The sequence below is a fragment of the Heterodontus francisci genome, chromosome 43 (genome assembly GCF_036365525.1).
Source record: "Heterodontus francisci isolate sHetFra1 chromosome 43, sHetFra1.hap1, whole genome shotgun sequence".
Classification (NCBI taxonomy): Eukaryota; Metazoa; Chordata; class Chondrichthyes; order Heterodontiformes; family Heterodontidae; genus Heterodontus; species Heterodontus francisci.
The window spans coordinates 9,103,717-9,121,711 of NC_090413.1; the positions used below are offsets into that span (position 1 = coordinate 9,103,717).

The 17,995-nt window shown below is 44.6% G+C and overlaps 1 protein-coding gene across 1 annotated transcript; it reads left to right on the forward strand.

Annotated features, from left to right (window-relative positions):
- The first annotated feature begins 919 nt into the window (after positions 1–919).
- Positions 920–16,358, forward strand: LOC137355638 (CD209 antigen-like protein C). Its single transcript, XM_068021012.1, has 5 exons — positions 920–938; positions 1,621–1,692; positions 4,879–5,030; positions 7,333–7,442; positions 12,023–16,358. Exons 1-5 carry the CDS (start codon positions 920–922, stop codon positions 12,150–12,152), a joined length of 483 nt encoding a protein of 160 aa, XP_067877113.1. The 3' UTR covers positions 12,153–16,358.
- Positions 16,359–17,995: the final 1,637 nt, after the last annotated feature.

A 17,995-nucleotide genomic window follows, 5' to 3' on the forward strand; every position in this document is an offset into this window, starting at 1 on the left:
CACATTATAAGCATACACCTCCTAACCCAGCCACTGCAGATTCAGTCTGTATCTATTTATAGGGGCTCTAGGATTTGTATATATGGACACCAGGATCTCTCTGCTTATCCTAGGAACACATTCTCAGATTTCTCTGGTGCTGCTACTGACAGGTGTTTCCAGATTCCTTACTGAAATAGGATTGGCTGATGGTGGTAGAGGAGTGAGGGATAAGCTGGATGCTGAGTTTACAGATTGTGATGGAAAACACATCCACGACTGCTGATGACCCACATAGTCACATGGATACCCAGATGTGAGCTTCTAGCTCTGTTATACATCTCCTCTACTTAGCAAGGTGGCATTGCACATGACACAATGGAGAGTACCCGCAGTGTGAGCACTGGAATTAACTTCCACAAGGCCCGTGCGAGGGTCATTCCTACCAATGCTGTTATGGACAGATGCATCTGCAACAGGATGAGGACAAGGTCAAGAGGAGAACATTGGTATTTACTGGACAATAATCCTGAGGCCTGGACTAATATTCACAGAGTGTGAGGTGAAACCCTAGTGTGACACTTTGAAAATTTAACTTCAGTTTCGAAAATCTGCAAATAAAAATATGGAATCTGTAAACATGGTCATGGATCTGTCAAATTGTCAAAATATACCAACTGGATCTCCAATGTCCTTCAAGGAAAGAAACCTGTTGTCTTTACCCAGTCTGTTCTATATGTGAGTCCAGTCCCATAACAACATGGTTGACTCTGACCTTCCCTCTCAGTGGCTGAGCAAGCACTCTGATTGACCATCACTAGCTGTCCTGAGATGGTGAGAGTGGACTTCCTCCTTGAACTGTGCAATTCCCGTAGCAATGGTTTTCCCACTATGGGGTTCATTAGGGAATTCAAGGATATTGACCACCAATGTGGGAACCATGACGGATGTCAAGTCAGGTCAGTTTGATGAAATGACTGAAGATGGATGCTCCCGTGAGGAACTCTTGCAGAGATGTCCTGGGGCTGAGATGTCATGAAATAGTGAAGTAAGTGGATAGAGGGAAAACATTTTTGATTGGTCTTTGGGAAATTTGAGCCAATCAGATATTACTGCCAGGGGCACATTTAATCTGATGTGCTTCAGGTGAGACATTTAATATGTCACCAGCTGACCTCCTGTAGCATTGCGCATCGCAGGCCAGATCATACTCTGGATATCACCACAGGAACACTGTAACTTATAATGTAGCATGTAATATTCTGCTGCAAAAGTGACTCTGTGTTTCAATGGTCTGTCCCTTTAAGGCTGCAGTCTAGTTACTGACCATCGGGATATCCTGAGATCCATCAGCAGATCATTGCTCTTGGTCAAGAGAACATGTAGATTGGCAGATGCTTGTAAATGTCTGCTTCCTGGATAGAAAAGATCAGCATAAAGTGACTGTCTTTCTCTCTTTGCCTATTCTGATTGTTTGAAGTGTGATGTACATGTGCTGAACACAAGGTTTTTATACTTTTATATAAAGATTGATAATGTGTTGAGGAGTATCACTGCCCTTTCAAAGTAAATCCAGAGAGAAGATGATAATGATTTCTGGGGAAACAGTATCACATGATCTAAAGTGTTTTCCTCTTTCAGTTACAGGAATGTCTGAGGAGACAAGTAGCTCACTCACTGAACTCGGGACTAAAATTTCACAACTTCCGCAGAGTAAGTTAAATAATCATCAGAGAGACCTTTAATTTCCAATTATTCATACTGGAAATTATCTGAATGTTGACACTGGAATCAGCTGATTGATAATACTGTACAGCTACTCATCACTGACTCCAGTTACTATATACATTTGTATCTGGTGTGATCACATCAGCAAGCAATTTCCCTCCTCTCTCTGCTCCTGGAGATGCTGAATTCCCCAACTGACAGGAGGGGAAAGGTTACCCCAGGGTTTCCAGCTACCCCGCGAGGGGGAGGGGGTGGGGCAGAGCTCCTGTGTCTATAACAAGTGCAGGCATTGCAATCGTGTGGATCTGAAGGGAGGGGTCACCAGCCCGGAGTCTGAGTTTTCTCTGAATACAAGTTGCGTGCGGGGTGTTTAAAGATAATGCGGCCTGTCCTTGGGCCTGGAACTTTCAGGAGACAGGCAGCAGGAGCAAGTAGTCAGTGGCCTTCATCCCCCACAGGGAACCATCAGATCCTTTGGCTCTTTTTGTATAGTGGACACGAGGCCTCGCAGCCAGATACATAACTGTGCTGTTTGCCTACATCAGCTCTCTGACTCCACTGCTGGGTCCCCACTGCTGCCTGGGGCCAGGCCTGTATTGGGGTCAGGACCTTGTTAATGACCAGAACCCAGAATTCCAGAAAGGAGTGGGACTTTGTCAAAAGCCTTCTGAAAGTCCAATTAAACCACATCCACTGGCTCCCCCTCATCAACTCTACTAGTTACATCCTTGAAGAAGTCTAGTAGTTATAGTGATACAGCACTGAAACAGGCCCTTTGGCCCACCGAGTCTGTGCCGACCAACAACCACCCTACAGTAATCCCAAATTCCCTACCATTCTCCGACCACCTACCACCTACCTACACGAGGGGCAATTTACAGCAGCCAATTTACCTATCAACCTGCAAGTTTTTTGGCTGTGGGAGGAAACCGGAGCACCCGGCGGAAACCCACACGGTCACGGGGAGAACTTGCAAGCTCCGCACAGGCAGTACCTGGAATCGAACCCGGCTCGCTGGAGCTGTGAGGCTGCGGTGCTAACCACTGTGCCACCAACTAGTAGAATAGTCAAGCATGATTTCCCTTTCGTAAATCCATGTTGACTCTGTCCGATTCTACCACTTTTCTCCAAGTGCTCTGCTATAAAATCTTTGAATATGGACTCTCGCATTTTCTCCACTACAGACGTCAGGCTGACTGGTCTATAATTCACTGCTTTCTCTCTACCTCCCTTTTTAAATAGTGGGGCTACATTAGCTAACCTCCAATCTGCAGGAACTGTTCCAGAGTCTATAGAATCTTGAAAAATGACCACCAATGCATCCACTATTTCTTGGGCCACTTCCTTACGTAGTCTGGGATGTAGATTATCAGACCCTGGGGATTTATCGGCCTTCAATCCTATCAATTTCCCCAACACCATTTCTCTACTAATATTGATTTCCTTCAGTTCCTCCCTTTCACTAAACCCTGTGTTCGCCAACATTTCTGGTATGTTATTTGTGTCCTCTTTTGTGAAGACAGAACCAAAGTATGCAGTTAATTGGGCAGCCATTTCTTTGTTCCCCTTAATAAATTCCCCTGTTTCTGACTGTAAAGGACCTACATTTGCCTTCACCAATCTTTTTCTCTTCACATACCTATAGAATCTTTTATAGTCAGTTTTTATGTTCCCCGCAAGCTTACTCTCGTATTCTATTTTCCCCTTCTTAATCAATCCCTTGGTCCTCCTTTGCTGAATTCTAAACTGCTCCCAATCCTCAGGTCTGTTGTTTTTTCTGGCGAATTTGTATGCCTCTTCCTTGGATCTAACGCTATCTCTAATTTCCCTTCTGTGCCAGACAGAAATAAACAATTGTTGCAGTTCATCCATGAGCTCTTTGAATGTTTGCCATTGCCAATCCACCGTCATCCCTTTAAGTAACATTTCCCAATCCATCATAGCCAACTCGCACCTCATACCTTTGTAGTTTCCTTTATTAAGATTCAGGACCCTAGTCTCAGAATCAACTACGTCACTCTCGACCTTGATGAAGAATTCTATCATATTATGGTCACTCATCTGTGTGGAAGGCAACAGCAAACACCTCAGTTATTCATTGCCAGGGAGTGACTCAAGAAATCTTGGCCTAGAAATTGAATTGCGCTAAGCCTGTTGTACAGGTGCCGAAGGATCCAATATGGTGGGTGGTGAGTTCATTAATTCTGTGCTGGAAGTGCGGCGCTTCCCAGATTGTGAAAGGACATGCAGCTGAAACATACATTTGACACTTTGCAGATGCAAATAGAAAGTCTGGCAACTTTGCACAATCCACCTCTCATCCTCCATCCAACTGCTTCCCCTTCCCAGACTGTATCCCTTCCACCTTCCCCCAACACCTCTACTTCATCACTGACTACTTTCCCTGCCAACTACCTCCCCTTCCCCGCTCCCTGCACCCCCATGTCTGTTGCCCCGACTTTCTCCCCTCCCTGGATTCTCCAAAAGGCCTCTGCTGGGCCAGATGATCTTGCTGGCTCCTGGGTCCATTGAGCTGTCTCTGGAGTCTGGTACCTGGGTCTGTGGAGCTGCCTCTGCGATTATGACTGGGGTCTGAAGTCCACTGGTAATAAAACATTAGGCCCAGCGGACTGATTTCCCATGGTCCTTTTTATCCACGTGCAGCGTTTGCCACATTATCATAGAGAGATACAGCACTGAAACAGGCCCTTTGGTCCACTGAGTCTGTGCCGACTATCAACCACCCATTTATACTAATCCTACATTCCCTACCATTTCTCCTACCATCTACCTACACTAGGGGCAATTTACAATGGCCAATTTTACCTATCAACCTGCAAGTCTTTGGCTGTGGGAGGAAGCCCACGCAGTCACAGGGATAACTTGCAAACTCCGCACAGGCAGTAGCTGGAACCGAACCTGGGCTACTAGAGCTGTGAGGCTGCAGTGCTAACCACTGCACCACTGTGCCGCCCATTGGAATTATGTCTGGTTCAGGCCAGATCCAATTACTAGACCCTGGAGTGTGATATTCTGAGTTGGATCACTCCTGGGGTCAGACACATGATGATCTGTAACCAGCAGCTTTACAATGCTGGGTGAAAACACGGTGAATAAGGAAGTTTGTGAGTGTCCCAGCTGCCTCTAACATTTATTCAAATGTCTTTACAGATCTGCCTCATTTCCAGTGTCCTGCCCAATGGATATGGTTCCGGCAAAACTGTTATTACTTTTCACCAAACAAAAAAAACTGGACAGATGCCCAGAAATCCTGTGCATTAATGGACGCCAATCTGGTTGTCATCAACAGTGCTGTGGAACAGGTAGGAGATCATTATAATTTCCAATTCACCAATGGCTGATCATTTGTCAGCATGTTCAGTGGTGATATAAAAGCTGAAGGACAGAGACAAAGGCCATTCAGCTCTCACTCCTGTGCTGATACTAGCCCTTCAACTCGATCTACTCCAAACAAATACCCTGCCCTTTCATCAAATGCTTTTCTATTCCTGTTCAAATATTTTTCTAATTGCTTTTTAATTGTTGTTATAATCTCTGAACACACAGCATCTCTGGGGTTCCAAATCATGATTCTTCCTTCTGCTGCCTTCGAATGAAAACATTGTACTTCATTCCCCTGACAGCGTACATTCAGCTGCTCGATCCCCTCTGATCCCCGACATAGATAGGACTAGGAAAGAGGTTCTGCATATGAGCAGCTGGGGGTTAAATTAAAAAGTAGAATCTCTGGATTATTACCTGAGCCACGAGCAAATTGACATAGGGTAAATAAGATTAGACAGTTAAATGCATGGCTCAAAGATTGATGTGGGAGAAATGGGTTTCATGGGGCACTGGTACCAGTACTGGGGAAAATGGGAGCTGTAACGTTGGGATGGTCTTCACCTGAACCGTGCTGGACCAGTGTTCTGGCGAGTTGTATAACTAGGATGGTAGAGAGGGCTTTAAACTAAATAGTGGAGGTGTGGGATCAAGTGAGAGAAGATGTAATAATTTAGAGAGAGAGGAGAAGGCAGGAGAGCAATATAGAAATAAGGGAATTGATAATCTGAGAGTGGTAAGAAGCGAAGCTCGGAAGAAAGCAAAATTGGGAACAGGATATAGAAAAATAGTAAGCAAAATTAGAACTCAGACGAACTAAAGGAAAACATCAAATAGGATCAGAAGAAGGAATGATAAAAAGAGAAAGTTAAGGGCACTCTATCTGAATGCACATAGCATTTGCAAGAAGGTAGTTGATTTGAAGGCATAAATAGAGATAAATGGGTATGGTTGAACTGCCATTACAGAGACGTGGTTGCAGGGTGACCAAGACTGGGACTGAATATTCAATGATATTCATCATTTAGGAATGATAGTCAAAAAGGAAAAGGAGGTGGGTTAGCACTCTTAATAAGGGACAAGATCAGTTCATTAGTGAGAGAGGATCTTAGATCAAAGGATCAAGATGTGCAATCAATTTGGGTGGAGCTAAGAAACTGCAATGCGCAGCAAACATTGGTGGGAGTTGTTTACAGACCACCAAATGGTAACATTGGATATGGTATAAATCAGGAAATTAGAGGTGCATTTAACATGGGTAATACAGTAATAATGGGCAATTTAAATTTATCTATAGACTGGGTAAATCTAATCAGCAGGAATGCCATGGAGAATGAATTCCTGGAATGCAGGCGAGATGGGTTTCTGGCGCAGTACATTTAAGAACCCACTTGGAATCGGGCTATTTTTGATTTTGTATTATGTAATGAGAAAAGGCTAATTAATAACCTTTCTGTAAAGGAGCCTTTGGGAAATAGTGGCCATAATATGATAGAATTTTACATTAAGTTTGAAAATGATATCGTTCATTCTGAAACTAGTGTCTTAAATCTGAAGAAAGGAAACTACAAAGGTACGAAGGGCAAGTTGGCTATGGTGGATTTGGAAAATACACTAAAAGATTTGACAGTAGACAGGCAATGGCTAGTATTTAAAGAAATATTACATGGTCTGCAACAAATATGCATTCCTGTAAGACAGAAAAACCCAATATGAATCAACCATGGCTAAAGTAGTTAAACCTTGCATTTGATCAAAGGAAGTGGGTTATATGATTGCCAGGAAAAGTAGTAAGTCCGAGGATTGGGAGCAATTTAGAATCCAGCAACAGATAATGAAGAAACTACTAAAGGGAAAAGAGAATTTGAATGCAATGTTTTATTTCAAGATCTTTTAAACTGAATTCCAATTCTCAAACTACTATAGAGGGATTTGATCTCAAAATCTCTGGATTACGAATACAGTAACAACGACAATAATGTCTCATCCAAAAGGCAGCACATCCTCACTGTCGAATTGAAGTCTCATCTTAGAACATGCACGAAAGTCCTGGCGGGGGTTTGAACTCTTGATCTTCTGACTCAGTCAAAAGTGCAACTGAGTCAAACTGAAACTGCAATCATCACACATTCCTCTGTCCCATATTCATTTGGGAGGGAAGCTGGTTTAAAATAAATGGGTAAAGGCCTCAGACAGAAGATTGTCAACTGGAGGGTTTGTCACTAATATTGTGAAAATCTATATTGCTCCATATACAGTCGTGACACTTTATTTACATGACAGGCATTTATTGGAACATTGATTGCAAAACGTTCCTGGATTGGCCTCAGTGATTCGATCTCTGAAGGTGACTGGCGCTGGGTGGATGGAACAGATTATACTTCCTCTGTAAAGTGAGTTCTCTTTTCAGTTGCACATTCTGGACAATATCAGGGACACTGAACATTAATGAGGAAGCTGGATTTGTTTTCAAGCTGCCTTCTTGAACCACTGCAGTCCATGTGGGGTAGGTACACCCACAGTGCGGTTAGGAAGGTAGTTCCTGGATTTTGACCCAGCGACAGTGAAGGAACGGCGAAATAGTTCCAAGTCAGGATGGTGTGTGGCTTGGAGGGGTACGTGCATTTGGTGGTGTTCCCATGTATCTGCTGACCTTGTCCTTCTAGGTGGGAGAGGTTGTGCTTTGGAAGGTGCTGGCAGAGTAGCCTTGGTGAGTTGCTCCAGTCCATCTTGTAGATGGTACACACAGCTGCCACTGTGTGTCGGTGGTGGAAGGAGTGAATGTTGGTGACTGGGGTGCCAATCAGGTGGGCTGCTTTGTTCTGGATGGTGTTGAAGTTCTTGAGTGTTGTTGGAGCTGCACACATGCAGGCGAGTGGAGAGTATTCCATCACACTCCTGGCCTGTGCCTTGTTGATGGCGGACAGGCTTTGGGGAGTCAGGAGGTGAGTTACTGGCTGCAGGATTCCGAGCCTCTGACCTCCTCTTGTAGCCACGGTATTGATATGGCTACTCCAGTTCAGTTTCTGGTCAATGGTAACCCCCAGGATGTTGATACTTCACGTGACATCAAGGAATCGCTGAAGGCACTGGATACTTGCAAAGGGCTATGGGTCCTGACAATATCCCGCGTTTGCACAATTGTCCATTTTACACTATCACCATTATGCTTGTGTCAGCTGTGTAAGAGCAATTCCACTGTCCTCCTGTCTTCCCATAAACCCCTTCAAATGACCCAAAATCTCAAAATGTTGTGATTTCAAAGGGTGATGTCAGTATAATTGACAAAGTTTAATGATGTTGGCAGTTTACGTGTGTCAAATTAATGCTGCAGATGTGGTAAAGAAATATCATGTGATCAATCACACACAACTCTAAGGTGACCCAACTTTGGGACACAACTTCTCTCCTTTCTATTGCATCCCCTATCCTGTCGATGACCCCTTCCACGCCCCCTCCCCCCATCACTTATCCCTTTCCATATGCACTCTCTCTCTCTCCGTCGCCCTTTGCACTCGATCCATATTTCTCCCTCCCTCTCCATCATTCCTCACACTCCACTGGCCATTCCAATTCATTGCCTCCTCCCTCGCCATCATCCCCACCTCTATTGCCCCTCCCTGTCTATTATCACCTCCCGCATTGCCTCCTCAATTTCCCCTTCTCCATTGCCCCCTGCCACTCTCACAACCTCCTCCACCATCCCCCTCACTACTCCTCAATTTCCCCTTCTCCATTGCCCCCTCCCACTCTCACACCCTCCTCCACCATCGCCTTCCCTCCCCCTCACAGAGTGTGGTGACTATTCCACGTATTGTACCAGTTCTGGGAAAGCATAATGCTGCCCTGGGCAGACTGCCTTTTTCTGTCAGCTGAGTCTGTGGTTGGTCACATGGGACACTCCGCCAAGCTGACAATGTCACAAAGTCTAATGTTTTGCCCCTGAATCAGTGCCAGTCTGTCCCATTCCGGCATGTTCTATGTGGAGGAATAGAACTCACTCTCCGTCCGTCAATTCTTCAGCTTCCACACATCTAGCAAAGCAATTTTTCAAATTAAGAACCACTGCTTGATATTTAACAGTGGAGTAGGATTTAAGGAGCAGTTTACAGGAGCATGTTATTGCTGAGATTCTTTGTTATCAGTGCTGCTTATCAGCACATTAATGGGACATGACAGACTCTGTGCCCATTTTCTGATGTGCACAGCTTCCAGCAAACAGCGAAGATGATTCTCGACAGGAGCGAGAGTAACAGGGTAGTGGTTATGGGGGACTTTAACTTTCCAAATATTGACTGGAAATACTATAGTTCGAGTACTTTAGATGGGTCTGTTTTTGTCCAGTGTGTGCAGGAGGGTTTTCTGACACAGTATGTGGACAGGCCAACCAGGGGCGATGCCACATTGGATTTGGTACTGGGTAATGAACCCGGCCAGGTGTTCGATTTAGATGTAGGTGAGCACTTTGGCGATAGTGATCACAATTCGGTTAGGTTTACCTTAGCGATGGGCAGGGACAGGTATATACCACAGGGCAAGAATTATAGCTGGGGGAAAGGAAATTATGACGCGATTAGGCAAGATTTAGGATGTGTAGGATGGGGAAGGAAACTGCAGGGGATGGGCACAAACGAAATGTGGAGCTTATTCAAGGAGCAGCTAATGCGTGTCCTTGATAAGTATGTACCTGTCAGGCAGGGAGGAAGTTGTCGAGCAAGGGAGCCGTGGTTTACTCAAGAAGTTGAAGCGCTTGTCAAGAGGAAGAGGGCGGCTTATGTTAGGATGAGACGTGAAGGCTCAGTTAGGGCGCTTGAGAGTTACAAGCTAGCCAGGAAGGATCTAAAGGGAGGGCTAAGAAGAGCAAGGAGAGGACACAAGAAGTCATTGGCGGATAGGATCAAAGAAAACCCTAAGGCTTTCTATAGGTATATCAGGAATAAACGAATGATAAGAGTTAGAACAGGGCCAATCAAGGATAGTAGTGGGAAGTTGTGTGCGGAATCAGAGGAGATAGGGGAAGCGTTAAATGAATATTTTTCGTCAGTATTTACAGTAGAGAAAGAAAATGTTGCCGAGGAGATTACTGAGATACAGCCTACTAGGCTAGATGGGATTGAGATTCACAAGGAGGAGGTGTTAGCAATTTTGGAAAGAGTGAAAATAGATAAGTCCCCTGGGCCAGATGGGATTTATCCTAGGATTCTCTGGGAAGCCAGGGAGGAGATTGCAGAGCCGTTGTTGTTGATCTTCAAGTCGTCATTGTCGACAGGAGTAGTGCCGGAGGACTGGAGGATAGCAAATGTTGTCCCCTTGTTCAAGAAGGGGAGTAGAGACAGCCCTGGTAATTATAGACCTGTGAGCCTTACTTCGGTTGTGGGTAAAATGTTGGAAAAGGTTATAAGAGACAGGATTTATAATCATCTTGAAAAGAATAAGTTCATTTGCGATAGTCAGCACGGTTTTGTGAAAGGTAGGTCGTGCCTCACAAACCTTATTGAGTTTTTTCAAGAAGGTGACCAAACAGGTGGATGAGGGTAAAGCCGTGGATGTGGTGTATATGGATTTCAGTAAGGCGTTTGATAAGGTTCCCCACGGTAGGCTATTGCAGAAAATACGCAAGTATGGGGTTGAAGGTGATTTAGAGCTTTGGATCAGAAATTGGCTAGCTGAAAGAAGACAGAGGGTGGTGGTTGATGGCAAATGTTCATCCTGGAGTTTAGTTACTAGTGGTGTACCGCAAGGTTCTGTTTTGGGGCCACTGCTGTTTGTCATTTTTATAAACGACCTGGATGAGGGTGTAGAAGGGTGGGTTAGTAAATTTGCGGATGACACGAAGGTCGGTGGAGTTGTGGATAGTGTCGAAGGGTGTTGTAGGGTACAGAGGGACATAGATAGGCTGCAGAGCTGGGCTGAGAGATGGCAAATGGAGTTTAATGCGGAGAAGTGTGAGGTGATTCACTTTGGAAGGAGTAACAGCAATGCAGAGTACTGGGCTAATGGGAAGATTCTTGGTAGTGCAGATGAGCAGAGAGATCTTGGTGTCCAGGTACATAAATCCCTGAAAGTTGCTACCCAGGTTAATAGGGCTGTTAAGAAGGCATATGGTGTGTTAGCCTTTATTAGTAGGGGGATCGAGTTTCAGAGCCACGGGGTCATGATGCAGCTGTACAAAACTCTGGTGAGGCCGCACCTGGAGTATTGCGTGCAGTTCTGGTCACCGCATTATAGGAAGGATGTCGAAGCTTTGGAAAGGGTGCAGAGGAGATTTACTAGGATGTTGCCTGGTATGGAAGGAAGGTCTTACGAGGAAAGGCTGAGGGACTTGGGGTTGTTTTCGTTAGAGAGAAGGAGGAGGAGAGGTGACTTAATAGAGACATACAAGATAATCAGAGGGTTAGATAGGGTGGATAGTGAGAGTCTTTTTCCTCGGATGAGGATGGCAAACACGAGGGGACATAGCTTTAAGTTGAGGGGTGAAAGATATAGGACAGATGTCAGAGGTAGTTTCTTTACGCAGAGAGTAGTAGGGGCGTGGAACGCCCTGCCTGCAACAGTAGTAGACTCGCCAACTTTAAGGGCATTTAAGTGGTCATTGGATAGACATATGGATGTAAATGGAATAGTGTAGGTCAGATGATCGGCGCAACATCGAGGGCCGAAGGGCCTGTACTGCGCTGTAATATTCTAATTCTAATTCTAATTCTAAAAAACACTGCCAGCAAAACGTGCAATTGTAAAATGAACCCTTTATTCTCTAGAAAAATACAAGTTTACTGAACGACCATGGATCTGTCCATTCTAACAGTTTTCCCTCAAACAGGTGCTGAATGATCTCTGGTTACATTACTACACTGCAGTTAAACAGCTCCACCTGACTCTCACTGGGATATCATGACATGGTTAATTGTTGAGTTTCAGCTTGAAGTTGGAATTCTTATAAAGAATTTTATTCTCATCATGTTTTTGTGTTTAGACTTTGGAATCAGGGGGAGCCCAATAATTCCAACAATGAAGACTGTGCAGAGGAGCTCGGTTCTGGAAAGTGGAATGATATGCCGTGTGGTAATCAGCTACACTGGATCTGTGAAAAGTCAGCACAATGATTATTTTCCTGAATGTTACAGTCAGTGCAAAGTAGAAAGTGAAACTATTTTTCAACATTTTGTCCATGTACACTGGGCAATCAGCCCTGAGCTGATATTGGTATGGTGGGTGTGTGGCTGGAGCTCTCCCTCCCACCCTCTCTCTCCTGTCTGCAACTGTCCTAAAGCCAACTCGACACACTTTGTTCTGCCATTTTATGATAATCCAGAAATATGAAGACCCGCATGGTAGAATATCCCTATTGTCCTGTACTGTTTTGAAGCAAATCCAATTTTCCGGAATGTTGAAATGTGCCAGTCAGTGTTTGTACACCCAGGGTTCGGCACCAACATGTTGCACCATGGACATTTGACAAAATTATTGATTCAGCCATGGACATGGGGGCAAGTAATCTTTACATAAAGTATACAGTCAATCTAATGCAATCAAAACACAGTCCGATTTAAAACACATTTCTCCCTATAAATAAAGTAACTAAGGATGCAAATATCAATGGAGAGCAGCACGACTGTATTAGCTAGCTAGCAAGCAAAATAGTATGCAATGCCAATGCGAATTACAGTTGCTGTGAGGTTGTTTTAAAACACAAGGCTTGAATCAGGGGTGCCCAACATTTTCTCATGGGGGGGTGGGGTGCGGCTACATTACAATTTTTATCTTACATAGAGGTCCAGTGAGACAATCTCAAAAAGATAAAGGCATTAAAAATTTATCTTACCATTAATAAAAACAAAAAGCAAAGGTGCATTTTTGAGAAGAAGCTTTAAATGAGAAGACTAATTTATTGACTTACTTTCTGGTCACTATGTTTGACACTGATTTAGTATGACACCTGGCATTTTTTTGCTTGCACAAGTGGACAATGTTTGCCTACATACTTCTTGTAGAGATGCGGGGTACTGCGGATAAATGTCCATTGTCCCATTGTCAGGAGTGATCTTGATCGCTCTCTCTCCCACTTCTTTCTCTGGGCTGAATTTTACTGGAGCTTCCAAGATGGCGGCCTGCACGTGCGGCTTTAACGCCATGGAGCTCCTGTGATATTAGACGCGGTAGCTGATTTACATGGCTGTGGCGGACCGCCCCCCGCCCCGATGACGTGGAGGGGGCGAGTGCTCAGTCCCCGGAAATGGCGTCCGGTGCCACTGCGCAGGCAGCAGTGCTATTTTTAAAGGGCTTCAAGCCTTACATGTAATTTGAATTTTTAAAGTTAAATAAATGTTAAAGTTAAATTAAAACATTTAATAAAAAATTCAAGCCCCCTCTCCCACCCCCTAATGACTAAACAGTTTATTAATTTCCTTCTCCCCCCAAAAACTTCCTTTGCGATCCTGTCCTTTCCCTCCCAAAGCTTATTATCTTTTACCTTTAACTCCTTCCCACCATCCCTTGCAACAATCACAATCGTTTTCCCCTCTCCCCATACCCCCACCTGAAAACTTACCTGCTCCCCACTCCCAAAAAGTGTGCCGCCTTGGATTTCCAAACGGAGATACAAATGTGCAGGAGTCTGGACAACTGACCGGAAAAGGTCAGTGGGACGGCCGACGGGAGCAGGTAGCCTCATTAATTCTCTAATTTAAATATTTAAATCCTGCTCCCGTCACCAAGTGGCGGGTGTGCTGCCAAGAGGACTCACTCTGCTGGTAATATGGGTCAGGGCCTTCCCAGCATCGTGGCCCATGGCGGGCCTCTCCTGGAGGCATTTTCTGGACTGCCCTGCCATGACCCTTGATGTCTGGGGGCTGGCAAAATCCAGACCTCTGTGTCTGTCTGTCTCTTTCGCTCTATGTGTCCCCCTCTCTGTCATCCTCCCCTCTCCGTGTCAATCCCCCTCCCTCTGTGTCATCCCCCCTTGTTCTCTGCCCCCTTTCTCTCTCTCTGTGTCCCCTCTCTCTCTGCCCCTTCCCTCTTTCTGTCTCTCTTCTCTCTCTCTCTGCCCTTCTCTCTCCTTCTGCCCCTTCCCTCTCTCTCTCCACCCTTTTCTATCTCTCAGCCTCGTCTTTCTGCTCCCCTCTCTCTGCCCTCCATTCTCTGCGCCCCTCTCTCTCTGCCCCTCTCTCTCTGCCCCCTCTCTCCCTCTCTCTTCCCTCCCTCCTTCTCACTCCCTCCCTCTCCCTCTCTATCCATCTTTCTCCATCTTGCGGACCCCTGTGTACACCAGCATGTCCTGCTTCCTCACATCCCTCCAGCCCAGGCCCATTGGAGCAAAGCTGCTCTGGGAATCTCAGACTTGTAGTGACATGTGTCTTCTTCCTTCGAGGGAAGTAATGGGCTTTCAACAGTTCCTGCTCCCTTCAGCAATCAGAGTGTAGACAGAAAAATCGATGGCCTTGGATTCACTTAAATCTTATCTCAGCTGACGACTGGAGTCCAGACTCATCCTCATTCCCCTTTCCTTCTGCCCGTTCCCCTCCCACCTGCCCTGCAATGTTTACCTCCCCCCCCACCTCCTCCTCAACCTCACACCTGCCCATCCACTCCCATCATCCTTCACCTCCCACCACTCCCTCTGCCCCAGCCACCCCCATGACCCACCCACTTTCTGCCCCCAAATACCCTTCATTCCGCCCAGCCCTCCACCGCCCACCTCGCCACCTGCTTCCCACCTCCCACTTGCCCCACCTCTCCTGCCCACTTGCTTTCTGGTACCTGGACCATTTAATTAGATTGCTGGGTCTGTAACTCCAAAACTCCAAGATTGTTTTCCAGAACTTTAAATATTATAATCGAGTGAAATCTGCCATTTGCTTTCATCGTGCTTTTTGTAAATTTATTTCTTCATAAAGACGGTATGTAATGTTGGTTTCTCATGGTCTGTTCATGTGTTGTTTCGCAGCAGTTCGAGATATTGGGAGGGTACAGTGTGATTATTGCTATCCCTAAAGTCCATCTGATTGGTACAAGGGGTTCATTGTTTACCCTGAGTCCCACAATCCAGAATGATTTGTGCAGCAGGTCATGTTTCAGTCCATAGAGAGTAAGTCCCCATTCAACAGCCATGAGTTCAGTAAATTCGTCAAATGTCTCGGGTTCACTCATGGGAAAATCACACCCCTTTGGCCAAGAACTAATGGAGAAGTTGAGAAATTTATGCAAACCTTGATAAAAATGATAACGTACAGCTAGAGCTGAGAACAAGTCATGGAAACAACATAATTACAGAGCAATATCTCACTCGACTACTGGAAAACCTCCAGCTACAATCATCTTTGCACATCCTACGTGCACACGTTTACCTGAGCTACCCTGCGGAGCTAGTGATCAATGTGTACGTGAAGGCGATCGAGAACAGAAGGATTGAATGAAAATACATGCAGAGTGAAATGTGAAACTTAGAGCTACACCATTAAAACCAGGAGATAAAGTACTTGTGAAACGTGATGGTCGTATTGGAAAATAAACAAACCTTTATGACGTCCACCCATTTGTTGTGACCACACAAAAGAATCAATGATTAATGCAAAGCCCGGTTCACAAATCATCAGAAGAAACCAATCATTCTTCAAAACACTGAAAACACCAAACACAAGCATTGAATCTGATTCCAACATTGACACCTCAGATGAAGAACATAATTCAAACAAGACTACACCTGATGTGAGATAATATTCGACTTGTGAGATAATATGTCCACCATACATAAGTTGCTCTGTTACAAAGTGAACTATTCATGTTGAAGATTAATGCTTCCATTTTTAGAAACATGCTATGTCTCTCATTTACTAAGAAGGGGAAGGATGCAGTGTTGCAGTGTTTTGAAATTGCTTTGTGTACACTTGGAGCTGCTGAAGAACACAAATGCTAACAAAGTGGAGTGAAAGTGAAAGTGAAATTGAAACAGGATAAAAGGAGAAGCCTTTATGTTCAGCTGCTGCAGTCTTTGCTTCTCAATCTTTGCCTCATATCTTATACTAAACTCGGCGAAACCTTGCTCAAGTCCCAAGGACATCCCAGACCACATGCTTTGTTACAGAGCAAAACTGTAGCTGGAAATAGTCCCATTTCTTATCTGTGCTTTATGAGGACACATTCCTTGGTATTGAGCGGCCTTTCATTAATTTCCTTCAGTGATTTTCTCATTATTCCTAAACCAACTTGCCAACTGTTAAATATATTATTTATCTTAGTTTCACAAGTACAGTTATAAACATCCCACTTTATAATCTAATCTATCTGATTAGTCACTCTGGCTGAAGGTTGTTTTATGCCTAATAATGGAAAAGTTCCTGTTATTTCTTTATCCCATTAAATTTTCCCTGTTTACTGATCACAATGGGTGTTTAATCAGTGTTACCCCGATGAACTATCTGCACTGAAGTTCCTGTCTGTCTAACTCAGGCTTGTTTCTACTTCCCATAAGACATATAATATCAGCCATTTTATGTCAATGTATTTCACCATTTTATATTAACATTTGTCTAAAACCTCCAGTGCACACTCAATGGAGCAGGAATGCACACAGTGAAATAAAAGCACACAGGCAATGAAGTGGGCGTACACACTCAGTGGAATTGGAGTAAACACTTAATGGAAAGGGGGCACACACTCAACGGAATTGGAGTACACACTTAATGGAATGGGAGTACACATTTAATGGAATTGGAGTACACACTCAGTGGAATTGGAGCACACACTCATAGGAATTGGAGTACACACTTAATAGAATTGGAGTGCACACTCAGTGGAATTGGAGCACACACTCATAGGAATTGGAGTACACATTTAATAGAATTGGAGTACACACTCAGTGGAATTGGAGTACACACTCAATAGAAAGATGCTGAAAGTTTGTGGATGAACAGAAAGGACCTGGAGATTCAAATACACAATTCTGTGAAAATGTGTAAATTAAGCTATTCAAAAAAGGCTAATAGCATTGTAATGCGTTCTTTATGTTGTCTGATGCACCATAAATGAGATGCGTGTAGTCCAGTTATGTTGAAGATCTCAAATTGGTTTATTACAGCTAAACTATTATATACAGTACAGAGCTAACTATTTATAGAACCTTACCCGAGGTGTTACAGTTGCAGAGTGACTCCGGCTTCGAGTCACATGACTATTTTCAGCACTTAGCTTATAAGCATACTAAGATCTTAACAGGATATCCTCTTAAAGACCATCATACATCACCCCTTTTCTTTCCAAAGATAAATCTCATATGCTAAAAGTAAAAAACATGGACTATGACAGTACGCTTCCATGTACTTTGCTTTTCAACGGGCAGATTTGCCCTTACCAGGCCAGGCCTGTACACCCAATCAAAATTATTCCACAGGCGATTGGCAAATTGTGGTCCCTGCTGGCACCGTTTCAAATAAGCATCGGGCTCTCCTCTGTTGAGGCCAGCTGCATTTAGAATAGCTTGTCTCAGGGGCCCTCCTCTCGTATTTATCTTGTGATAGGATGGAAAATAGGATGGAACTTTTGCTCATGTCAAGCAGTTTCACTTCCTCTGCATCGTCAAAGCCGCGCAGAGATTTTAATTGAGTGACAGCACTTGCTTCGCAACAACCTGCTCAGTGACGCTCAGTTTGGGTTCTGCCAGGGCCACTCAGCTCCTGACCTCATTACAGCCTTGGTTCAAACATGGACAAAAGAGCTGAACTCAAGAGGTGAGGTGAGAGTGATTGCCCTTGACATCAAGGCAGCATCTGCATCAAGGAGCCCCAGCAAAACTGGAGTCAATGGAAATCAGGAGGAAATCCCTCTGCTGGTTGGAGTCATACTTCGGCAAAGAAAGATGGCTGTGGTTGTTGGAGGTCAATCACCTGAGCTCCAGGAAATCACTGCTGGAGTTCCTCAGGGTAGCGCCCTAGGCCCAACCATCTTCAGCTGC